This window comes from Odocoileus virginianus, unplaced genomic scaffold (genome assembly GCF_023699985.2).
Source record: "Odocoileus virginianus isolate 20LAN1187 ecotype Illinois unplaced genomic scaffold, Ovbor_1.2 Unplaced_Contig_14, whole genome shotgun sequence".
Taxonomy (NCBI): Eukaryota; Metazoa; Chordata; class Mammalia; order Artiodactyla; family Cervidae; genus Odocoileus; species Odocoileus virginianus.
In genome coordinates, this window is record NW_027224331.1 from 1,282,434 (window position 1) to 1,303,631 (window position 21,198).

The window sequence follows — 21,198 nt, forward strand, 5'->3', positions numbered from 1 at the left end:
ATATTCTATTAGACTTCAACTAACCCAAGAAAGACTCGTCACTGACATGAAGGCAGAAGAGTCTCTAACCCAAATCATTCCCATCAACTTTCCTTTCTTTCTGAGCAAGAGCATAAGGATTTCCTACAAATTATTTCAAGCAGAATATCTAATTTTTTTTTAATTGGGAAGGTTTACGCTACCATTTTGTTTCATATTTTCCCCATTTGTCCTATGTCCTTTTTCCTTCTTTTTCTGTCTTCTTTCAGATTATTTAATTATGTGTTTATTCCATTTTAATTCCCATGTTGACTTAAATTTGCCAAAGCTCTTTGTTGTGTTGTTTCAGTGGTTGCTTTGGGTTTTTTTTTTCCTTAAGATTTAATTTCTTTTAGTGCAGTTTTAGGTTCCCAATAAAACTGAGGAGGAAAAAATTATATACAGTTCCCAAACACCCCCAACTCTCACACATATAGAGCTTCCCCCATTATCAACATCCCCATACATCATACATCCCCAACATCAACATATAACATTTGTTATAGTTGATGAACTTACACTGACACATAACAATCACCCAAACCCACAGTTAAACTACAGTTCACTTTTGTAGATTCTATGGGTTTGGACAAATATAAGAAGACATATATTCATCCCTCATCCCCAATCTTTTCACTGTCTCCATAGTGTGCCTTTTTCAGAATGTCACACAGTTGTAATCAGGCAGCACGTAGCCCGACTGGCTTCTTTTACTTAGTTATATGCATTGAAGATTCTTCTTTCATTTAGTTATATGCATTATAAGTCTTTTCATGGCTTGATAGCTCATTCCTTCCCAGTGCTGAATGATATTCCATGGTCTGGATGGACCATTGTTAACCCATTTGCCTTCGGAAGTACATCCTGTTTGTTTGCAAGTTTTGGCAACTGTGAACAATGCTGCTATAAAGATCCATGTGTGGGCATTTGTGTGGACATAAGTTTTCAACTACTTTGTGTACATACCAAGCAGTGAGACTGCTGGATTATATAGTAAGAGTATGCTTAGTTTCATGAGAAAATGTCAAACTGTCTTCCAAAGTAGCTGCACCATTTTGTACTCTTACCAGCAATGAACAAGAATTTCTATTGCTCTACATCCTCACCAGCATTTGCTGCTGTCACTGTCTTAGATTCTGGCCATTCTAATAGGCTTTTAGTGACAGCTCATTTATGAAGTATTTTTTCCTGTATTTACTGCCATCTGGATACCTTCCTTGGCAAGGTATCTGTTAAGGTCTTTGGTCCATTTTTAAATTGGGTTTGTTTTCTTTCTTACTGTTGAGTTTTAAGAATTCTTTGTATAATTACAGTAACAGTTATCAGATATATCTCTTGTAAACATTTTCTCCTGGTGTGTAGCTGTCTAATTCTGTTGACACTGTCTTTTGTAGAGCAGAAGCTTTTCCTTTTTATGAAGTTCAGCTTACCAATTATTTCTTTCATGGGTTGTGTCTTTAGTGTATATAAAAAATCATCAACATACTCAAGGACATCTACATTTTCTCTTATTTTGTGTTCTATGAGTTTTAAGATTTTGCACTTTACATTTAGATTTATGATTCATTTTGAGCTAATTTTTGTAAAGGGTATAAGGTCTGATGTCTAGATTCATTTTCTGCATATGGGTGGCCAATTGTTTCAGCTCCATTTGCTGAAAAGACTATTTCTGTGTCACTGTACTACCTTTGCTCCTCTGTCAAACATCAGTGTGTGGGTCTATTTCTGGGCTCTTTTCTGTCCCATTGATCTCTTATTTCACCAACACCATACTGTCTTGACTACGATAGCTTTACAGTGCTTTGAAGTTGGGTAGTGACAGTCCTTCATTTTTGTTCTTTTCCCTTAATATGGTGTTGGCTATTAGGGGTCTTTTGTCTTTTCTCCGCATGAACTTTAGAATCAGTTTGGTTCTCCTCATATAGATGTTGTTGAGTTCTGCCTAAGTATTTCCTTTTTGGGGAAACTAACGTAAATGGTATTGTGTCTTTCAATTCAGATTGGACTTGTTCATTGCTGGCATACAGAAAGGTGATGGACTTTTGTCCATCACCTCGTATCTTGCAACTGTGCTATTAATATATAATCACTTATATGGGAGTTTGTGGATCCTTTTGGATTTTCTACCTAACCATGTCATCTGCCAACAAAGTTAGTTAATTTCTTCCTTCCCAATCTGTATACCTTTTATTTCCTTTTCTTATTGCATCAGCTAGGACTTTGGTTTGATGTTGAAAAGGACTGCTGAGGGCACAATCTTGCCTTGTGTCTGATATTGATAAGAAAGCTTCAACTTTCTCACCATTAGGTCTAATTTTAGCAGTAGGTTTTGGTACACTTTACTAAGTTGAGGTGATTCCCCACTATTCCTAGTTTACTGAGAGTTCTCATCGCAAAAGGATATTGGAACTTGTCAACTGATTTTTCTACATCTTTTGATAAAATCATGTGATTTTTGTTCCCTGTTGATGTGATGATTATATTAATTGATTTTGGAATGTTGAACCAGCCTTGTATATCTGGGATAAATCCCACTTGGAAGTATGTAATTCTTTTTATACATTGTTGGGTTCAATCTACTATTTTGTTGAGAATTTCTATATCTATGTTTACAGGAGATAATAGTTTGTAGTTTTCTTTTCTTGTAACATCTCTGTCTGGCTTTGGGATTAAGATAACATTGGTCTCACAGAATGAGTTAGGAAGTGTTCTGTCTGCTTTTGTTCTGTGAATGAGACTGCAGAGACCTGGTGTGATCCCTTTAAATGTTTGGTAGAATTCACCAGTGGAGCCACATGGGTCTGGTACTTTCTGTTTTGGAAGGTTACTAGTTATTGGTTCAAGTTCTTTAAAACAGATATAGGCCTTATTCAGATTATCTGTTTCTTCTTGTGTGAGTTTTGGCAAACAGAATTGGTTTATTTCATCTACGTTATCAAATTTTCAGGCACAGAGTTGTTCATAGTGTTCCTTTATTATCCTTTAAATGTCCATACAATCTGCAGTGATGTCCCTGCTTTCATTTCTGATATTAGTAGTTTATATTGGTTTCTTTTTTTTTGGCCTGGCTAGAGTCATTGACTTTACTGTATTTTTTCAAAGAACCAACTTTGGTTTCACTAATTTTTTTCTATTGATTTCCTGATCTAATTTTTATTATTTCTTTTCTTCTTTCTACTTTGGATTTAATGTGTGTTCTTTTTCTAGTTTTTTATGGAGGACACATATGATTATATTTAGATCTTTCTTCTTTTCTAATACAATGCTACAAATTTTACTCTAAGTACTATTTGTGTTGAATCTCCCCTAAATTTTGATAAGTTGTGTTTCTTTCATTTAGTTTAAAATACTATTAAATTTCTCTTAAGACTTCCTCTTTGACCCACTTATTTAGAAGTATGCTGTGTAATGCTCACATTTCTGGATTTCCCAGTTATCGTCCCACTGCAGATTTCTAGTTTTACTCCACTGTGCTCTGAGAGAAGACGCGGAATGCCTTCTGTTCTTTTAAATGTCTTCAGGTGTGTTGTATGGCCTAGGACGTGGTCTGTTTTGACAAACGCTCCATGTAAGCTGGAGAAGAATGTGTATTCCACGGCTGAGAATAAACTTTTAATTATGCAATCACCTCTCCTTTTCATAATGCAGCTCCAAAAAGCAACAACCTCCACTGCGAAGCCCGTGTGGGCTCTGGGTGGGATAGAGAGGGTAGGTCTGAGGGCAACAGGACTGCCGCAATGTGAGCGCCTACCTGTGCGCCGAGCTGCTTCAGCAGCCACACTCCTGTGCGCTCGGGGCCTGTGCACGGCGTGGGGACCGCAGCTGTCTCAAGGCCGCATCTCCGTACTGGATACCCGAGCCCATTCTTTCTGGGTCCAGCTCACCTGAGGGTCAAACAAGTCTTTAGAAAAAGTTTTTATGTTTCTGTGATCCTCAAAATATATGAAGTGAAAACAGCAAAGTGCAGAACACTGTGTATATAAAACATTATTTTGAATAAAGAGGAAAAATACACACATATTTGCTTGCATGGGCATAAAAATATCTTTGGATGGGTACATAAAAAACTGGTAATGGTGGCTGACTTCAAGAAAGAGCTCAAGATGCTAGGGGATAGGAGATGGGGGAAACAGAAGGTGACTTTTACTGTATCCTCTTTACTTGAATTTGGAATTATGTGACTATATTATGTATACAAAAAGCATTGAAATGAAACCACAAAGATACCATTCCTCACTATAAGACTGGTAAAGACCCAAACATGATAATACAACCCGTGGACATGGCTTTAGTGAAATAAACACCTTCATTCATACTAGTGGGATAATAAACTGCTTCAAGCCTAAAAGGAGGAATCTGACAGCCTCTACATAAATTCCAAATGCCTACGTTCTTTGACCCAACAACTCCATTTCTGGGAATTTATCCTACATATACACACATACATGTGAAATGATATACAAAAGGTTATTTACATTGTTTGTGACATCTGGCAACAACTCAAATGTCCAAAGCAGACTGGTTAGATAAATTATGGCAATATACAAAATTGAATATTACACATACACACTATGCATATATATATACATTAGCATAATGTGTATGTGGAAGTCTCTATTACTGATTTGTAATGATTGGTAGGTACAGTAAGTGCAGAATGTATAGTATGCTAACCTTTCTGTATAAAGTGGTAGAGAAAATAAAGGTTTTTGAACCATATGAATATACTGCCTATTTAGAAGGTTACAATGAAAAAGCACTTCTGAAGAATTATAACACATCTATATATTTTTTCACTTGATATAATTATGATTTTGATGATTTTAGGCGAAAAAGATCTTGAAAGCTTTATGTGTGTTAACTTACATGCACTGTCTTCATGGGTGGATACCAAAGGCGGGAAGGTAATCTAAATAAGTTGAGCCTGACTGTACTCAACACAATGCCAATTTTAATGCTAACTACTTAGGCTATAGACTCAAAAAAAATAACAGTACTGTACCAAGTTGAGTAACTATTTTGTTGCTGTTTTCAGACCAAAAGCCCACAGAGGGATGCAGCACCCCTCTATCTGCTGAGACCAGAGGTCTGGGCCCTGACGCTCTCCCACCACCTTCCCTGCCCCACCCTCTCTGTCAGTCCCCCTCTCACCTTCTCTCCCTTACCTTCCTCTCTTTTCTCCCTCAGCATTTACAGGTGCTAAGACTTCTTCCATTCCTGAAACCTCTCATGTTAAATTAGCCCTCTGCCTCCTCCTCCAAGGAGGCGCCAGGCTCTGCTTCCTCATCTCATCTGTGCTCAATTGCTCCATCTCCTCCCTGCATCATTCTGCTGGTAAGGGTGACTGGTGACTTCCTCTTGCCCACCCCACTGGATACTTTTCAGCGCAAGTCTGAGCTTACAAGACTTTTCTCCCATGTATTTGATAAGAAACAACCTTTGGCTGAATGTGGGCAGAAGTGCCACTCCCACTGATCCTGGGTATCTTCCCGCATCTCTGGCCTTTCCCTCCTCCTCTCTCTCCTTCTTCATCTCCAAGGCTTTGTTCTGGGCCACTGCTCTTCCCACACTGCACTGCTCGCTGGAGGATCACATTCCCTCCACCGCTGCACCTGGTCCTATAGACTGGTGGCTCCCAAGTGGGCACCGCCAGCTGGATTCTTCCCACAGGTCCCTGGATGGCGCCCTGTGCCTGCGCCAGTGATGCCACCCACATTTCAAAACACAACCATCCTGATTCCCTGACTGGCTTCTCCTCCGGTTCTGCCATCTCCTCGCTGAGTCACCCAGCTGTGGCTCCTCCTCTCTTCTGACCCCTGCTCTTCCAACACCCCACAAAGTCAAAAGGCCCTGCCCTGCTGCATCTGAATCAGGATGCCACTGCCAACGTGTTTCTTAGATTCATCTATGTCCCTTCATCTCTGCTTCCACATCCTTGTTACAGCTTTCATCAGGCACCTTTTCTTGAATCACTCAAACATGCGTGGTTGGTATCCTGGCCATCAGCCCTGGGCTCCCTTTGGTCCGTCTCTGATGTGACCGCCTGCACACACCATGTGTCTCCAGGCACAGCCTGACCACATCACTCTCTGCCTCCCCCCTTGCATGGCTTCCCAGCCCTACAGCAGTGGTCCTCTATCTTGGACGAACATGAGAGTCACACGGGACAGCTTTTAAAATGATGATGCTGAGGCTTTAACTCAGCATCTCCAGAGGTGGGGCCTAGAATTCAAATGTGTATGTATCCCCAGGCGACTCCTGCATCCAGCCAAGGTGGAGACCCAGGCAGCCACAGAGTGAAGTCCAGAGCCTGGCTGCCGCCGCTCCTCATCTCCTCTCCTGCAGTCCCCACTGTGGCCTGTCCCTCCAGTAACTGCAGCTCCTCCCAGTCCTCACCCGTGTGCCCCTCTGAGGGCCTGCCTCCTTCCCACCCCAGGGCCCGGCCTCCTCCTCACACTGAGAGCCTGAGCCCAGTCAGCGTCTCTTCCTAGAAGCCCTCCCGCCTATCACCTCCTCAGCAAGTGGGCTCCCCTTCCTTCTGTGGCCCCGAGATCTGGTGGCTTCTCCGTCACTGTACTCACCACACCCTTTATAATTATCTTTTCACTGTTTCCCATGAAAGACAGTTTCTTGAGGGCAAGGGTTGGGATCAATTTATTTTTGTATCCCAGCACCCGACAAAGGCATTCGGTTAAATGAATCAATTAAAAATGTAATGTCCACATGTGATTTTGGTGATATTTAAATAAAAATTAACTCTAATAAATGACAACTACATATTATTTTGTCAGCTGCCTATAGTAGGGTTGTTTTAAGCTTATTTTTACTGAAGCAACAAGTAGAACAATAATGAGACCGGTTACTACTGTGACATGCTCAGTTAGCTTCAGAAATAAATTTTCCATGATGCCCGATTTACAACCAGCAGCATTAGGCGAGGTGCCCGTGACTCATTTCCCGTCACACAGCTGCTTCCCTGCCACCACAGAGCTGAAGAAGTCCCTGTGGAGGAGGCCTGGGCTTCTACCTCCCCTGCAGACAAGACCTTCAAACCCGTAAGAGGCCACTGCAGGTCGGCAGGTGGAGAGAGGAAACTCCATGACCAAATCACTCCTGGAAACGCTGCAAAGTGACACGACCGAGCTAGAGAGGAAAACATGCTCCAGGAAAGTTTATTAACGGAAAGCTCTCACCTGACTCAATTTTGTTGAGTATTTTCCTTGCACACTGTACAAAGGCCTCTTCCACGTTCTCCCCTGTTAGTGCACTTGTCTCCAGAAACATCAGCTCTAAAACCAGCATCAAACAAAACAGGAAGCCATACTTAGAAGATAATCACAATTATTCAACTCATAACCACCTGCTCAGTATACTATTCTCTTAGAATAGCAAACAAAAGAGAATTTTGGCCTTAAAACCAGGTATTTCTGCAAACATAAAATCAATAAATGTCAATCCATACATAATTTTTAAGTCTTAGAAGAACTCTAACTCTTTCTGAAAAGTAACTAGCAGTGTGTGCCAGCACTTACATGTGCTGGAGAAGAAACTAAGCAAGCAGGATGCTGGCAGGGAGGCAGGCTGGCTGAAGGCACCCAGCTGCTGACCTAGGACAAAGCAGCAGCTTCCTTTCTGTCGCCACAGCACAGCCTGCAATGCTGGCGTCGGGGGCCACAGGCCGTGTTGTCCCTGACAGCGAGAGATCGTACACGAGCGAGCCCTCTGCTTTCCACCAGGCGGTCACTCACCCAGGGGAAGGCTGCTCTCCTTGCTTTTGTGAGCAAACCACCACCTCTCCAGACACCCATTTCCTTTTCAGTAAAAATGAGGTGCATGTAAATGATAGAGAAATTCCTCTTGAGCATTAACATTCTAAGCTTAAATACTTCTAAACAGCTTCTTGACAAACTCATAACGGCTTATGTTTTTATTGCATGCTTATTTTCTTAGCAGAGAACCTGTTTGTGAGAGTGTAAGCTGGCAGTCCTAGAGTCCTGTTGAAAGTTGCTATTAGCATATTTTATTTCCTGACTGGTTCTAAAAATTATAAAGTTATTTTAAAATGTCTGAATTCTTGTCGTTCTGCTGTCTATAAGGAATCATTCATTTTATGTGTCATCTTTATGCATTCTACATAAAAATTCAGCAAGTTTCAAAGGCATCTTTAGCCAAATGACTTAAATTTAATGTAAGCAAAATAAAGCCGGTAAGTCCAGTATCTCATCTACTGCTTCACCTTCTATTTAGATCTAATATTTCACCAAATTAACTTCAAATTACATTTCAAAAATGATAACATCATCTGATTAGGGCCTTTAAAAATTGTTCTAATTTTCACTTCAAACCAAGAACTGTGATATTAAAGATCCTAAACTGAAACACCATCACAGAATGAAAGAGATTAGCTTTTATCATCATAGGAACCTCTGCAGGCACAATGCAATAGGCTGAAAGTATGCTGAATGTTTAAATGTATAATAAAAACAATAGGAGGTTCCACACTCCCCAAATACAGCTTCATCTTAAACCTCCAGTAGCTGTGACAGGTGAAAGGCCACTTGCCATTTTCCTGAGCAAATCGGGAGGCCTCCAGGAAAGTGACTTCCCGATCAGTGTCCAAGTCCTTCTTGTTCCCGCAGAGGATGATGACAATGTTCTGGCTCGCGAGCATTCGGGCATCTGTTAACCAATTAGTAAGCGCATTGTAGGTTTCTCGGCTGCGTAATATAAGATTGTGAGAACAGTACATGTATTTTATAAAGCTAGCAACTCTTTCCAGTCACTCACACCACTCACACCGCCTCTACACACATGGGCAGTGCCCACGACCTTCGAAGCACTCAGGACCTGCGCGCCCCAAGGGCACACCACATGCTGAGGTTGTGTTCCACCTGGTTTCCAGGGAGATGCCCCAGCGAGTCGGACAGCTTGCCACCTGTTGCTTCCCCAAGCAGCATGCGGTATGCACTAGGGTCTTGGTCCATGCAACATGTGAGCAAGACCTAAGGCTAACTGCTGTCACTCGACAAATCCGTGCAACATGATGGTCCTTTGTTTCACAGGAATTTATCACACTGATTCTCTGTTACGCCCTCTTATCATCTCCCATTTACATGAGAAACCTGAGGCCCAGAGAGACTAGTTAAGTTGCCCAAAGTCACACACGCAGAGTCAGGATGTGACCAGGTCTGTCTGCCTCCAGGACTGTGTTCAGCTCTTATCTATCTAAGGACAAAATCCTCGTATATTCTAAGGACCGACCAAGGAACTGAGTTTTTAATTGAATTTAATTGTGACACCAAGGTGCCAGTTCCATGCAGGATCATGCACTCAGATCCTTATGCTGGGCCAAGAGCTTTACAGGAACCAATTTAACTGCCCAACAGCCTCACAAGTACTGTGTGGTCATCATGACTCAGTGGGACAGACACGGAAACTAAAGTTCAGAGGGCTCACACTGCCTGGACACAGAGCCAGGATGTGAACCCAGGCCATCCCAGCATATGGCCCGTGCTTGACGGAGGACAATTACTAACAATTTATCACGTGCCAAGCTTCATGCTGAGAACCTTAAGGAAACACAATGACACTGGAGATGCTTTATCTATCTGAAACTTGGGAACACGTTCCACAGGGTAAAGGGGTGAAAGGGCTGCTCTGAAAACCTGCAAGACCCTCAGGGAAAGGGCGGGGGGTCTTGCTGAGTCCCACTTCTGCTGTCCGCTGATGCACCGGCCGCCTATGGGGAGGTGTGGCCCCCGGGGAGCATAGGCTGAGTAGGGGTGTTATTACCTGGTGATGTCGTAGACAAGCAGAGCTCCCGCTGCACCTCTGTAGTAGCTTCTCGTCACAGACCTGGAAGAGTTACAGGCTTTTACTTTCACTGGAGCAGAGCCCTTGCTCATGAGCAGCAGCCTCCCACGCAAAACACCCATTTTTTGCTTTGACAACTGCAATACAGTGACAGATACCGCTCCAAACAGAAATGATACAAAGACATTTGAAAGCAGACACGAACGGCTGCTGTGTCCAAAACAGTATCACAGTAGTGATAAGGGGGTGGGGCCCCGAGGCTGGGGACGAGTGTGACCCTCTATGGAGTGGGGGAGGCCCTGCAGGACTGAGGGGACCTTTGAGAACATGTCGGGGAAAGACAGGAAGGAGGCAGCAAGGCTACAGCGCACGAGGCCCTCAGTGGCTTCTCTGCTCGCCTGGGGTCCATGTCTTCCAGGACACGGGCCATCGCATGCCCTGCCCCAGGCCCGGCGGTGCAGCTCGTGCTCCCTCCCTCCTGGGGGCACACCAGTCTGAGCCGAGTGTCCACCCAGGTACGTCACGTCCATTCTCACAACCTCCGGGAGTTTTCCTTCAGTAAACACTTGCCTGAATCATGACTCTTTCCCTGTTCGTGAGATTTTCCCAGGGGCAGGATAAAATGTGCTTGGCACCTCCCGTCTTGAACAAGCATGGTGCCGGCAGCAGGGTGCTCCTGCTACTCTTCCAAAGGGGGTTCTTTTGCACCCACACTTCTGGCTGCTTCAGCAGTGCCTCTTCCTCCTCCTCCTCCACGACACAGCCCGTCTGGGCCACGCAGATGCACGGACAGATGACCCAGTGCCACCTGCCTCCCCCTCTGCCTGGACCCCCTGCCCCTCCCTCTGCGCTACAGCCCACCCCAGTTGCATCACTGGAGACACTCTGATTTCACCCTCTTACTTAATGGAGAGTCTGGCTGAGCGTACAATTTTAGGTTGGAAAAAAATTTTCATGTTGAGTTTTGAAGTCAAGGTTGTAATTATCTTCCAGCCTTCAGCTGCTGCTGCCGAACAGCCCAGTGCAATGGTCGTGCTGATCCTTGAGACGTGCCTGTTCTTCCTTCTTAGCATCTCTGGTGTCTCCATCCCACCCCTGGCGCTCTGAGATTTCACGTGGCAGACCCTGGCCTCATCTGTGTTTGGTGTAACACAGAATTTTACAGACTCTCATTTCCTTCAGTGGAAAATTTTCAACTGTTGCTTTACTGTTTCCTCTCCTCCTCTGCCTTCAGGAAGGCGTCACTGGTCAGGTCTTGGCCTTCCTGGACTGACTCTGGATGATTCTCCATGCTCGCTTCTCTTTCTCACCTCGAATTTACTGTTTAACTTTCTGCAAGAGTATTACTCTATTTAATACATTATTGTAATTTCTCTTTTCACATTTTAATTTTGTTTTTATTTCCTTGATGCGACCTTTACTCTTACCTATGAGGATATAGTAGTTTTTAGTTTTTGTCTCTTCCCTGAGAGTTCTTACTTATTTTGGGCTCTTTGTTTTGGAAACTTTCTTCACATGTCTGGTGAGCCACAGATCATTTATGCTGATCATTTATATTCAGAACTAGGAATACCAAAGTGTAAAAGATGCTCTTTATGTGTGGGGCTGGAGGCTCCACTGTGAGATGGCTAGACAGAGATTGGGCTATTTCATTGGGGAAACCAAAATGTTAGTACCTTTAAGCCTTTTCCTTGCGGCTATTTTTCTGTGGAGGAGAATCGTTTCCTCTGCCTGAGACATACACACCTGGCTGCCAGTAACTGAGAGGAGGTGGGGGAAGAGATAAGGGTCAGCAGTTTTCAATCAACTTCCATCTTTCCAGTCCCGGCCTCACTTGCCCCTGCCCTCTAATGGGCCCCTGCTGCTGCTGCTAAGTCACTTCAGTCGTGTCCGACTCTGTGCGACCCCATAGGCGGCAGCCCACCAGGCTCCCCCGTCCCTGGGATTCTCCAGGCGAGAACACTGGAGTGGGTTGCCATTTCCTTCTCCAATGCATGAAAGTGAAAAGTGAAAGTGAAGTCGCTCAGTCGTGTCCGACTCTTAGCAACCCCATGGACTGTAGCCTACCAGGCTCCTCCGTCCATGGGATTTTCCAGGCAAGAGTACTGGAGTGGGGTGCCACTGCCTTCTCTGAATGGGCCCCTACTTTTAGTTTTTTAAGGAATCTCTACACTGTTCTCTTTAGTGTTTGCACCAACTTACATTCCCGCCAGCAGCGTAGGAGGGTTCCTTCCTTTCCACATCCTCTTCAGCATTTACTGTTTGTAGATTTTTTGATGATGGCCATTCTGATAAGTGTGAGGTAATATCTCATTGTAGTTTTGATTTGCATTTCTCTAATAATTAGCAATGTTGAACATTTTTTTCATGTGCCTACTGGCCATCTGTATGTCTTCTTTGGAGAAATGCCTATTTAGGTTTTCTGCCCATTTTTTTGATTGGGTTTTTTTTTATATTGAACTATAAGAGTTTGTGTATTTTGGAATTTAGTAATCCCTTGTCAGTCATATCATCTGCAAATATTTTCTCCCAGTCTGTAGGTTGTCTTTTTGCTTTGTTTATGGTTTACTTTGCTGTGCAAAAGCTTTTAAGTTTAATTAGGTCCCAGTTTTAAAATTTTTGCTTTTATTTCCATTAAAAATGTTGCTGTGACTTATGTCAGACAGTGTTCTACCTCTGTTTTCCTGTAGAAGTTTTATAGTATCTGATCTCACATTTAGGTCTTTAATTCATTTTGAGTTTATTTTTGTGTATAGTGTTAGAGAATGTTCTAATTTCATTCTTTTACATGTAGCTGTCCAGTTTTCCCAGCACCACTTATTGAAAGACTGTCTTTTCTCCATTGTATATTCTTGCCATCTTTGTGGAAGATTAATTGTGAGGATTTATTTCTGGGTTCTCTGTTCTGTTCTATTGATCCATATGTCTGTTTTGGTGCAATACCACGCTGCTTTGATTACTATAGCTTTGTATTCTTGCCTGAAGTCTAGTTATGATACTTTTTGAAGCAAACAATTATTAAGCATTTAAAATACTATACCTGACTTTAAGTGAAATGCTTGCACTGGGATTGAGTTTTATTTAACTGAATTTTGAAACTATGAATATCTTTTGTTTGACTTTGTATATCGACTCAAAAAACACAACCAGAATATTAATTTACTTTCCTGCTTTAGCAATTATTGTTTGTTCAGTGTTTAAGTTGTGTCTGACTCTTTTATTACCCCATGGACTGTAGCCTGCCAGGCTCCTTTGTCTATGGAATTTTCCAGGCAAGAATACTGCAGTGGGTGCCATTTCCTCCCCCAGGGATCTTCCCGACCCAGGGATCGAACCCACACCTCCTGCACTGGCAGGTGGATTGTTGACCACTGAGCCCACTTCAGTAGTTATGGAATATCAAACATGGAACTTATCTGCAGTGATCTGGTGGTTATTATTCTAGATATTGATTATGACTTGAGTGTAACGAAAGTGCTAAGGAGAGAATATTTTGTGGACTGTTTAATGTAAAGCAAAACCAACCCCCAAAGAGATTTTAAAAAATTCCTTATGTGCAATGCTACACCCTCCTAGTGTACCACTAGGTCTCAAAGAATAAATTATCCTCCAAATTAGAAAATGTTCATTTGGAAGTGATTCTAAGGCAGGAGTCCCTAACCCCCAGGGCACATAGCAGGAGATAATTGGTGGGCCAGCCAGTGAAGTTGCACTGCCCTCCCCATCACTTCCCATCGCTCATATTACCACCTAAACCATACTACCCCCCCTCGTCTGTGGAAAAACTGTCTTCTGTGAAACCAGTCCCTGGTGCCAGAAAGGTTGGGGACCACTGTTCTAACGCATTCTTCCATAAATCAATGCTGAGCGGGACCACTTCTAACGTATTCTTCCATAAATCAATGCTGAGTGGAGAAAAACAGGGTTTTAGCGTGTCTTAACGCTTTCACAGGTGAAAGCGTTTCTAAAACCTGTGGTGGGGAGGAGGGGATTACATACATTAAGAAACTATAATTGATTATTTCAAACCAAACTTTCAAATGTTATTATTAAGTTAGAGAAAAAGCTACCTGAATCGTTCTTGGCCTGCTGTGTCCCATATCTGTAACTTTACATATTTACCACCAACATTTATTATCTTGGAACCAAATTCCACTCCTATTGTATGATTTGAGTCATCTTTGACTGCAAAAGAAAAAGAAATTTAATTTTAGGACATTAAGGTAACAAGCTTATAAATTTAAACAAGTAACATTCAAATCAAGAGTTAAGTCAATGGAGAATGTAATTTACTTATGCCATTCATTTCTCCAAAAGTAAAATGATAAAAAGCGCTCACTGCTTTAAACAGAATACATACAGTTTCTGTTCTCAAAGAGCCAATCAAGTTTTTTCCCCAAACCCCTAAACAAGCCATATACTTCAAAGCCAACGCTTTAAACACGCGGTGACCCTGCCAAATGAGGCCATATCTACCTGACCACTATTAAGGTTCTCAAGAATGGTAACTGCACAAAATACTGGGCACCATCTTGAGAGGCTTCCTGCCCAGTGACAGACTGCAACTCGGCCAATGATGGTTTCAACTGTTTGGACAAATACTCTAAACAAAAAAAGTGAAGGGAAGGAAAAGCACTGTAGCCCAAGAAGGAAACTCGATGGATACCAAATATTAAGGGGAAAATAGGAAAGGATAGAGTAAAAAAATGCAAATACCGGCCCCCCCAAAACCAAGACCTCTATGCACATTATTACAGCTGTCGATTTTCATGAACTTTAGCATTGTGTGTGGCAATCATTTGGAATGAATTTGTTGGCAAAATCAATACTGTCTGAATGGGCAGGGATGCAGGCAAAATATGTAGTTTGCCAAACCCAACTGGAATAAGCTATCTATAAAAGAAAATATCTGTGATGATAAAAAAGGAATAAAAAAACATCCTGGCTATACAGTCCATTGACTGGTTATGGTTCATAACCATAGGATAGAATTTAATTGCAACAGAAATCATCTGACAGCTGTGTTCCCTCCATGCTGGGGACCTGGGGGTAGGAGAAGGTTTGAGTCCAGCAGCCTGTCTCACCCTGGACGATGCAGAGCCAGTGTGGACACTCACCAGCACCCAGCTACTGGGCCAGCCTAGGGGGAAATGCCTCCAAAGGTGACAGCTAAAAGCCAGGTTAACACGCAGCTGAGAGAAACAGCACCACTGCGGTCATGAGTGAAGGGGGGCTGTATGAGGGGAGTGCCTGCCCGGGCCCGGCATCTGGCCAGGGTGCTGTCTTCTGAGACGGACCAACACGACTGAGCGGCTGGTTCAGAACCCTGGGCCCACCCCGCAGATGAACGCTTGTCAACGCAGTGGGCACTGGCTCCGTGACTAAGCCACGCTGCGTCTCCGTCACCACACAGAGACTCCAATGAGCTCCTGGTCGAAGGAAATGGAAGAAGCAGAAAACATTCTAGAGTCTTACTCCTCAAGCTCTTTACCAGGACACCCTCTGTCTGCATTTTACCCACCATCTAACATATCTCACACACCCTTATTTAGGATGAACTTCATTAAGTGAAATTAATTCTGTTTTTGTGCCTTCACCTGACTATAGTAATACAGACAGGTCATTCTCCACAAGTCTTCCGATAATTATAAAAGAACGGTATATTTTAAGGGCCTTTCAAACCTACCATGTTTTACAATAGTCTGGAATACAAAATGTAACCTCCCTTACAACGTGGGGCAAGTCAATGGCAAAAGATATTTCTGTGGGCCAAAGGCCTGGGTGTGAGTCTTACATGTGCAATCACTACCTGTTTCTTTACCTGTAAAACAGGACTGATGACAACAGCTGCCTTAACGACAACACAAGGCCACTGGGGACCAAACACTACTTTATCCAAAGTGTACAACTAGGGTTATCGGGCCACTCCCTGTCAGGAAATGGAATTCCACAGCATTATAAGGTATTTTAGTATCTGGAAAATGTACAGGACAATTTACTACATAATGAACAATGACCCGCTATGAAACTGAAGTGCTAAATAAAAATCAGATTACTAAACATTTAATAACATAAACTTTTATTGTCATTTAAAAATATCTGTAAACTACAACTTTCTTCCTGCAAACATATTCAGAAGTTTTGCCGTAAAAAAATCTGTGTAGGAGCACGCTCTCAGAAGACAACATAAAAGGAGCCCTGACCACGTGACGTCACTTACATTTTTTTTCAATAAACTGATGAAGCAAGCAAGACTTGCCAGTTCCAGCATTTCCAATAACCAAGAATTTAAACAAAAAATCTGAAACACAAAAAGAGACTGTGAGCAGTAACATTAAAACAGGTGCTATGAACTTAGACTACAGTTATAAAATTTAATGAGATTGTAGTTGTTAACATCACAGAAAAAAGAGGTAACTGAACATTTTCAGAAAATGGCAATAAACACATTGACTTACCTTTCCACCTTTTCAATACCTGGCTTACATGCTAACCCAGTGCCTTTTCTAACTCCTCTGGGGATAATTTCTTTTGATACTGCAAGTTTGAAATGTAATAACTATAATGAAAAAAGTGACTAAAATCTCTCTCTTTGCTATTCAAATAAATATGCATATCTAGTGACAAGTAAAAATCACTTAGAAATTTCAAATGCTTTCTATACAGAGGAAAAAATTTGGTAGACTCATGGGCTTGAGAAGTTCACTCCTTTCTTCTTTTAAAAAACAGGTGCAACTTCTCCCCACCCTTGCTTCTGTGGCCTGGCCTCTGTCTCCGCACCCAGGGCTCATGGGAAGGCTACTTCTGGTCAGTATTACCCAATTTGGTCAGTATTCCACGTGTGAAGTTTGTCTCATTCAATATAGGGAGAGCTCTTCACTTCTTCTTTACACAGAGGAATATATTTAATTTGGGATCTTATTTTGCATAAACTGTAAAGAGAGGCTTTCTAGCATGGAACCTGTGAGTCAGAATGAGGGGCATGAGTAGCCTGACACTGCCCTGGTGATTCATGTTGCTTTTTCTGATGGCAAAGAAGTCTAGTTCTCTCAGCATAGCCTTGCGAGCACAGCTCTCACCCTCACACTTTGACCGCCACCCACCTCTGCCCACCCCAGGCTGCAAGGCTCACCTGTGGCTCTGAAGGCCCTGCTCTGCGCTCCTGGTTCCCGTGGCTGCACCTCTGATGCTGTCACCTCCACACTCCCGTTTTAGACCTGACCACACACTCCCAGCCCTGGCTCCTTCTCTCCCCCAGCTAAGCCCAAGCAGTCCATTTCTTAGCTTATGCTTGGCCCAGCCCTGTTCCTAAGAACTACACTCATTATCACTCAAAGATGAAGCCTATTCCACCTCTCATATTTACAGGCATTTAAACTTATAAGACAGTGCTATTAGGATTGTTAGCATTTACAAATACATTTTTAAGCGTCTCACTGACTGTTTTAAAAGCATGCCACACTCATGTTCATGACAGCACTATTCACAGTAGCCAAAAGATGCAAGCAACCTAACTACCCATTAACAGATAAAGAATAAACAGAATATGGCACATATAAACTTTGGATATTATTCAGCCTTGAAAAGGAAGGAAAATTCTGATACATGGTACAGTATGGATGAATTTTCACACTGTGCTAAATGAAATAAGCGGACACAAAAGAAGACATACCAGAAGATTCTATTCACATAAGGGGCCCGGAGTGCTCAAACTCAGAGAGACAGAAAGTAGAATGGTGGTTGTAGGGGTGCTGGGGGAGAGGGAATGTGCAGTCAGCATTTAATGGTTACGAGCATTGGTCTGGAAAGATGGAAAAGTTCTGAGGAGGAATGGTGGTGATGGCTGTACAATGAATGTGAATGTACTCAATGCCACTGACTTTAAAATGGCAAATCTCATGTTACGTGTGCATTTTATCACACACACAAAATAAAACATGCCAGGTCCGATCATTTGCACTGAACAGCTTTTACAGCCCAAGAAATTAAAATATCCAAGTTAAAATGACAATACTAAAATTTCTCAATTTTGTTCAATATCCTGAGAAATAAAGCCCAATACATTGTTGTATAAGTTGTAACCACAGGAAGATGAGAACCAGGTAAGAATGCTGCCACCGTGTAGGCAAAAGTAAGTCTTGAGAAAGTAATTTGCACACACGAATGGGAGTGTTTCTCATGCTTCATATGTATACAGCAAAAGGAGTTTCACTAATCCATCTAATCCTGAAACAAAACTCATATGTCTAAGCACAGACTCTAACTTAAAACTTGTTCCCTTATTATTTTCTGCTTTGGAAGTTCTGCTTAAATGGACTTCATTTGGACAGAGGAGCCTGGTGGGCTACAGTCCATGGGGTCGCAAAGAGTCAGACATGACTGAGCAACTAAGCGCACGTGCGTGCACACACACACACACACATACACACACACACAAACTGCTTTCCAGATTACACCACAGTTTCAACAGGTAAAAGGGTAACAGTGTCAGCTGATTTCACCTTGCTGGACAAGAGACAAGTAAGATGTGCAATTTCTGTATTTGAAAATATTTAATTCCTCCAGAAAATTCTTCACACTCTGAATCTTGTAGCTCAAAGAGCTAAGTTTTCTTACTTAAAATAGAAAACCTTTTTGTTTGAAAACTCCTTTGGAGTCAAACATCTAGAAATGCTAGATAAAACATATCACATTAAAAAAAACTCTACAGCTGACCTTTCAGGAAGAAGGGCTGGAAAAAGCAGTAGCGGCCCTGGAGGGCTGGCAGTTTTGGGTCTTAAGACATGTGGGGCAGGGTTCAAGAGTGTCCCCACGTGAAGGACGGAGGACAGAGGTCAACCTGAACTTTCTTCAAGGCTCAGCCTGAAGTGAAAGACAGGCTGGGAAATCCTCTCACCAGCTGAGGGGGACAAGGAGCCTTCTCTGACTCTGTCTGGCCTCTCAGCAAAAAAAAAAACTCAAAAAACAAAAAAACCATTCGCCTTTGAAGATTTATTATGAACTGGCTCCATAGGAGTTTGAAATTCAAACCAAAAAACATGTGGACGGTGAAACTCCAAGTCAAGAAATTTAAAACAGTAAAAATGGCCCTAGACAGCGACGTCACCAGGATGCCTGGAAGAAGCAAAGCAGATCACTCTGGATCACTCTGGAATCACACTGGCTCCCAGGTGGTGCTAGTGGTGAAGAACCCGCCTGCCAGTGCAGGAGACATAAGAGACCTGGGTTCAATCCCTGGGTCAGGAAGATACCCTGGAGGAGGGCATGGCAACCCACTCCAGTATTCTTGCCTGGAGAATCCCATGGACAGAGGAGCCTGGCAGACTACAGTCCATGGGGTCGCAAAGAATTTGGACCCAACTGAAGGGACTTAGCACGCTGGAAGGACACCTCCTCCAACCAGGATACTCAGGAGTCCCGGACATATAGCTTCTCTGAAGATAAGCTCACAATTTAAAACAACAAAACACTCCAGGAAACAATCCATCGTGAGTGAGTCAGCAGTCCAAAGATATTACACCCTTAAGAATGTGATTTTAAAAGAACCTGGTAAGGGACTCCCCTGGTGGTCCAGTGGTTAAGACTGTGCCTTCCAATGCAGGGAATGCAGGTTTGATCTGACTGGGGGGCTAAGATCCCACATGCCTCATGGCCCAAAAAAAAAAAAGAATGTGATGACGTATACTCAACATGATTAATGCCATAAAAAAGGAATTGAATCCATAAGCAAAGAATAAAATGATTTGAAAGAATAGATCAATTTCCAGAATGTGTCTAAAATAAAAGCTGCAATCATTAGAAACAGTCAATGGATAAGTTAAAGAGCAGAATGAACAAAACTAAGGAGAAAATTAGTAAACTGGAATAGAGACTGGAGAAAATTACCATGAGGCAAAATAGAGAACTGAAGAGAGAGAAAATATGAGAGTTTAAGAAAAATGCAGAATTGAAAGAGGGTCCAACACAAGTCTGATTATGTATTTTGGAATAAAAAGAGAGAGTGAGAGAGAGAATGCGGTAGAGCAAGTTAATGTTAAACTGTAACAACAATCAGTAAGAAAGGGAAAACTCCCTAGAAGAAACTAGGTTCCTTTGGGGTTAATCAAAGGTCACCATCTTCAGTGCTGAGACAGGAGCATGGAAACAACGCACTGTCTAATGCAGAATTCAACATATAATGATCACCCTAAACACCAAGCTGGACTTCTGCTTCCAAAAAGAGGGAGCAGAAAGAAGCACTTTTCCTCATTCCTCCTGCTCAGTACAACCTAGGATCCTAGGCATCACACATAAAAGAAACAAAAGGAGCCTTGGAAAAGTGTAGAGAAGGTGACAAGCTGGCCAGAGACCTAGGGGCCTGGGGAATGACACAGTGGGTTTTTCCGTGGGTTTTCTCCTTTTCCCTCCTCTCTCCCAGGCAGGGAGCTGAACAAGCTAACAGCCAATGGAGGCAGATTTTAAGAAGCCCCAGCAAAAGCCTGGTCTCTCTACTCATAGGACCAGGAAAGGCCAGCCTAGCAAGACAGAAAACTTAACACAAAACTGCTCTACTCCAAACACTACAGGAAGAACTCACCCCAGGTCTCACCCTACCCACGCCAGCAAAGGATGGATGGGAACCCGGACAGCCACCCTTTGGAGGCTGTAATGAGGGTCCCCCAGCACCAGCAGGGTGGTGTCTCAGAGACCAGGGCCGGGGCTGCGAGCCAGCTCTGAGCTGTCCTTGCCGCCACTGTACGCCAGGCGAGACACGGCAGCGGTAGGGGGCAGAGGGCGCAGGTCACAGAGCTCTCATCCCCACTCAGCAGCACAGGGAGCAGCCCCTCCGCCCGGACGTCCACGGACGCTCAGACGGCAGCCTGGACTTCCACCTCGACCTGGCGGTAACGAGGGTGGCTAGGAGCAGAGATGAGCTACACGAGACTTCAAGATCGAGGGTCTCACAACATGATACAAACATTCCCTGTTTCGAGTAAAAATCCCTCATCATAGCAAGAACCAGGAATACCTCAAACAAAGGAAGAATATCAACAGATTCCAATGCCAAGATGACAGAAACATGTGGAAACTCTGCCAAAGATTTTAAAGCAGCCATCATGAATGCTTCAACTAGCAGTAAGACATGTTTGAAACACATGAAAAGCAGAACTCTTCACCAAAGAGAGAGTATCGTCAAAGAAAAAGAAAGCACATAAAAGAACCAAATGGATGTTTTGGAATTAAAACATACAATAACTGAAGTACGGGGCTCAGCGGATGGGCTCAAAACAAAATGGGGTAGAGGAAGCATGAACTGAGCATCAAAGTGACAGAAAATATCCAGTCTGAACAACAAAGGGAAAACAGACTGAAAATGTACTGATACAG

The 21,198-nt window shown here is 42.9% G+C and overlaps 1 protein-coding gene across 2 annotated transcripts in view; it reads right to left on the reverse strand.

Annotated features, from left to right (window-relative positions):
* RAB4A (RAB4A, member RAS oncogene family) overlaps positions 1-21,198 on the reverse strand; it is a 77,590-nt gene that overhangs the window by 27,945 nt on the left and 28,447 nt on the right. For both annotated transcript variants that reach the window (XR_011486458.1, XM_070464085.1), the window contains exons 2-7: positions 16,052-16,132; positions 13,902-14,016; positions 9,811-9,873; positions 8,581-8,735; positions 7,212-7,307; positions 3,770-3,902 (exon numbers count right to left, since the gene is read on the reverse strand). Coding sequence is in view for 1 of the 2 variants with exons in the window: in XM_070464085.1 (XP_070320186.1) it covers positions 3,787-3,902; positions 7,212-7,307; positions 8,581-8,735; positions 9,811-9,873; positions 13,902-14,016; positions 16,052-16,132 (626 nt within the window). In the remaining variant the exon portion in view is untranslated. The remainder of the gene's footprint in view (positions 1-3,769; positions 3,903-7,211; positions 7,308-8,580; positions 8,736-9,810; positions 9,874-13,901; positions 14,017-16,051; positions 16,133-21,198) is intronic.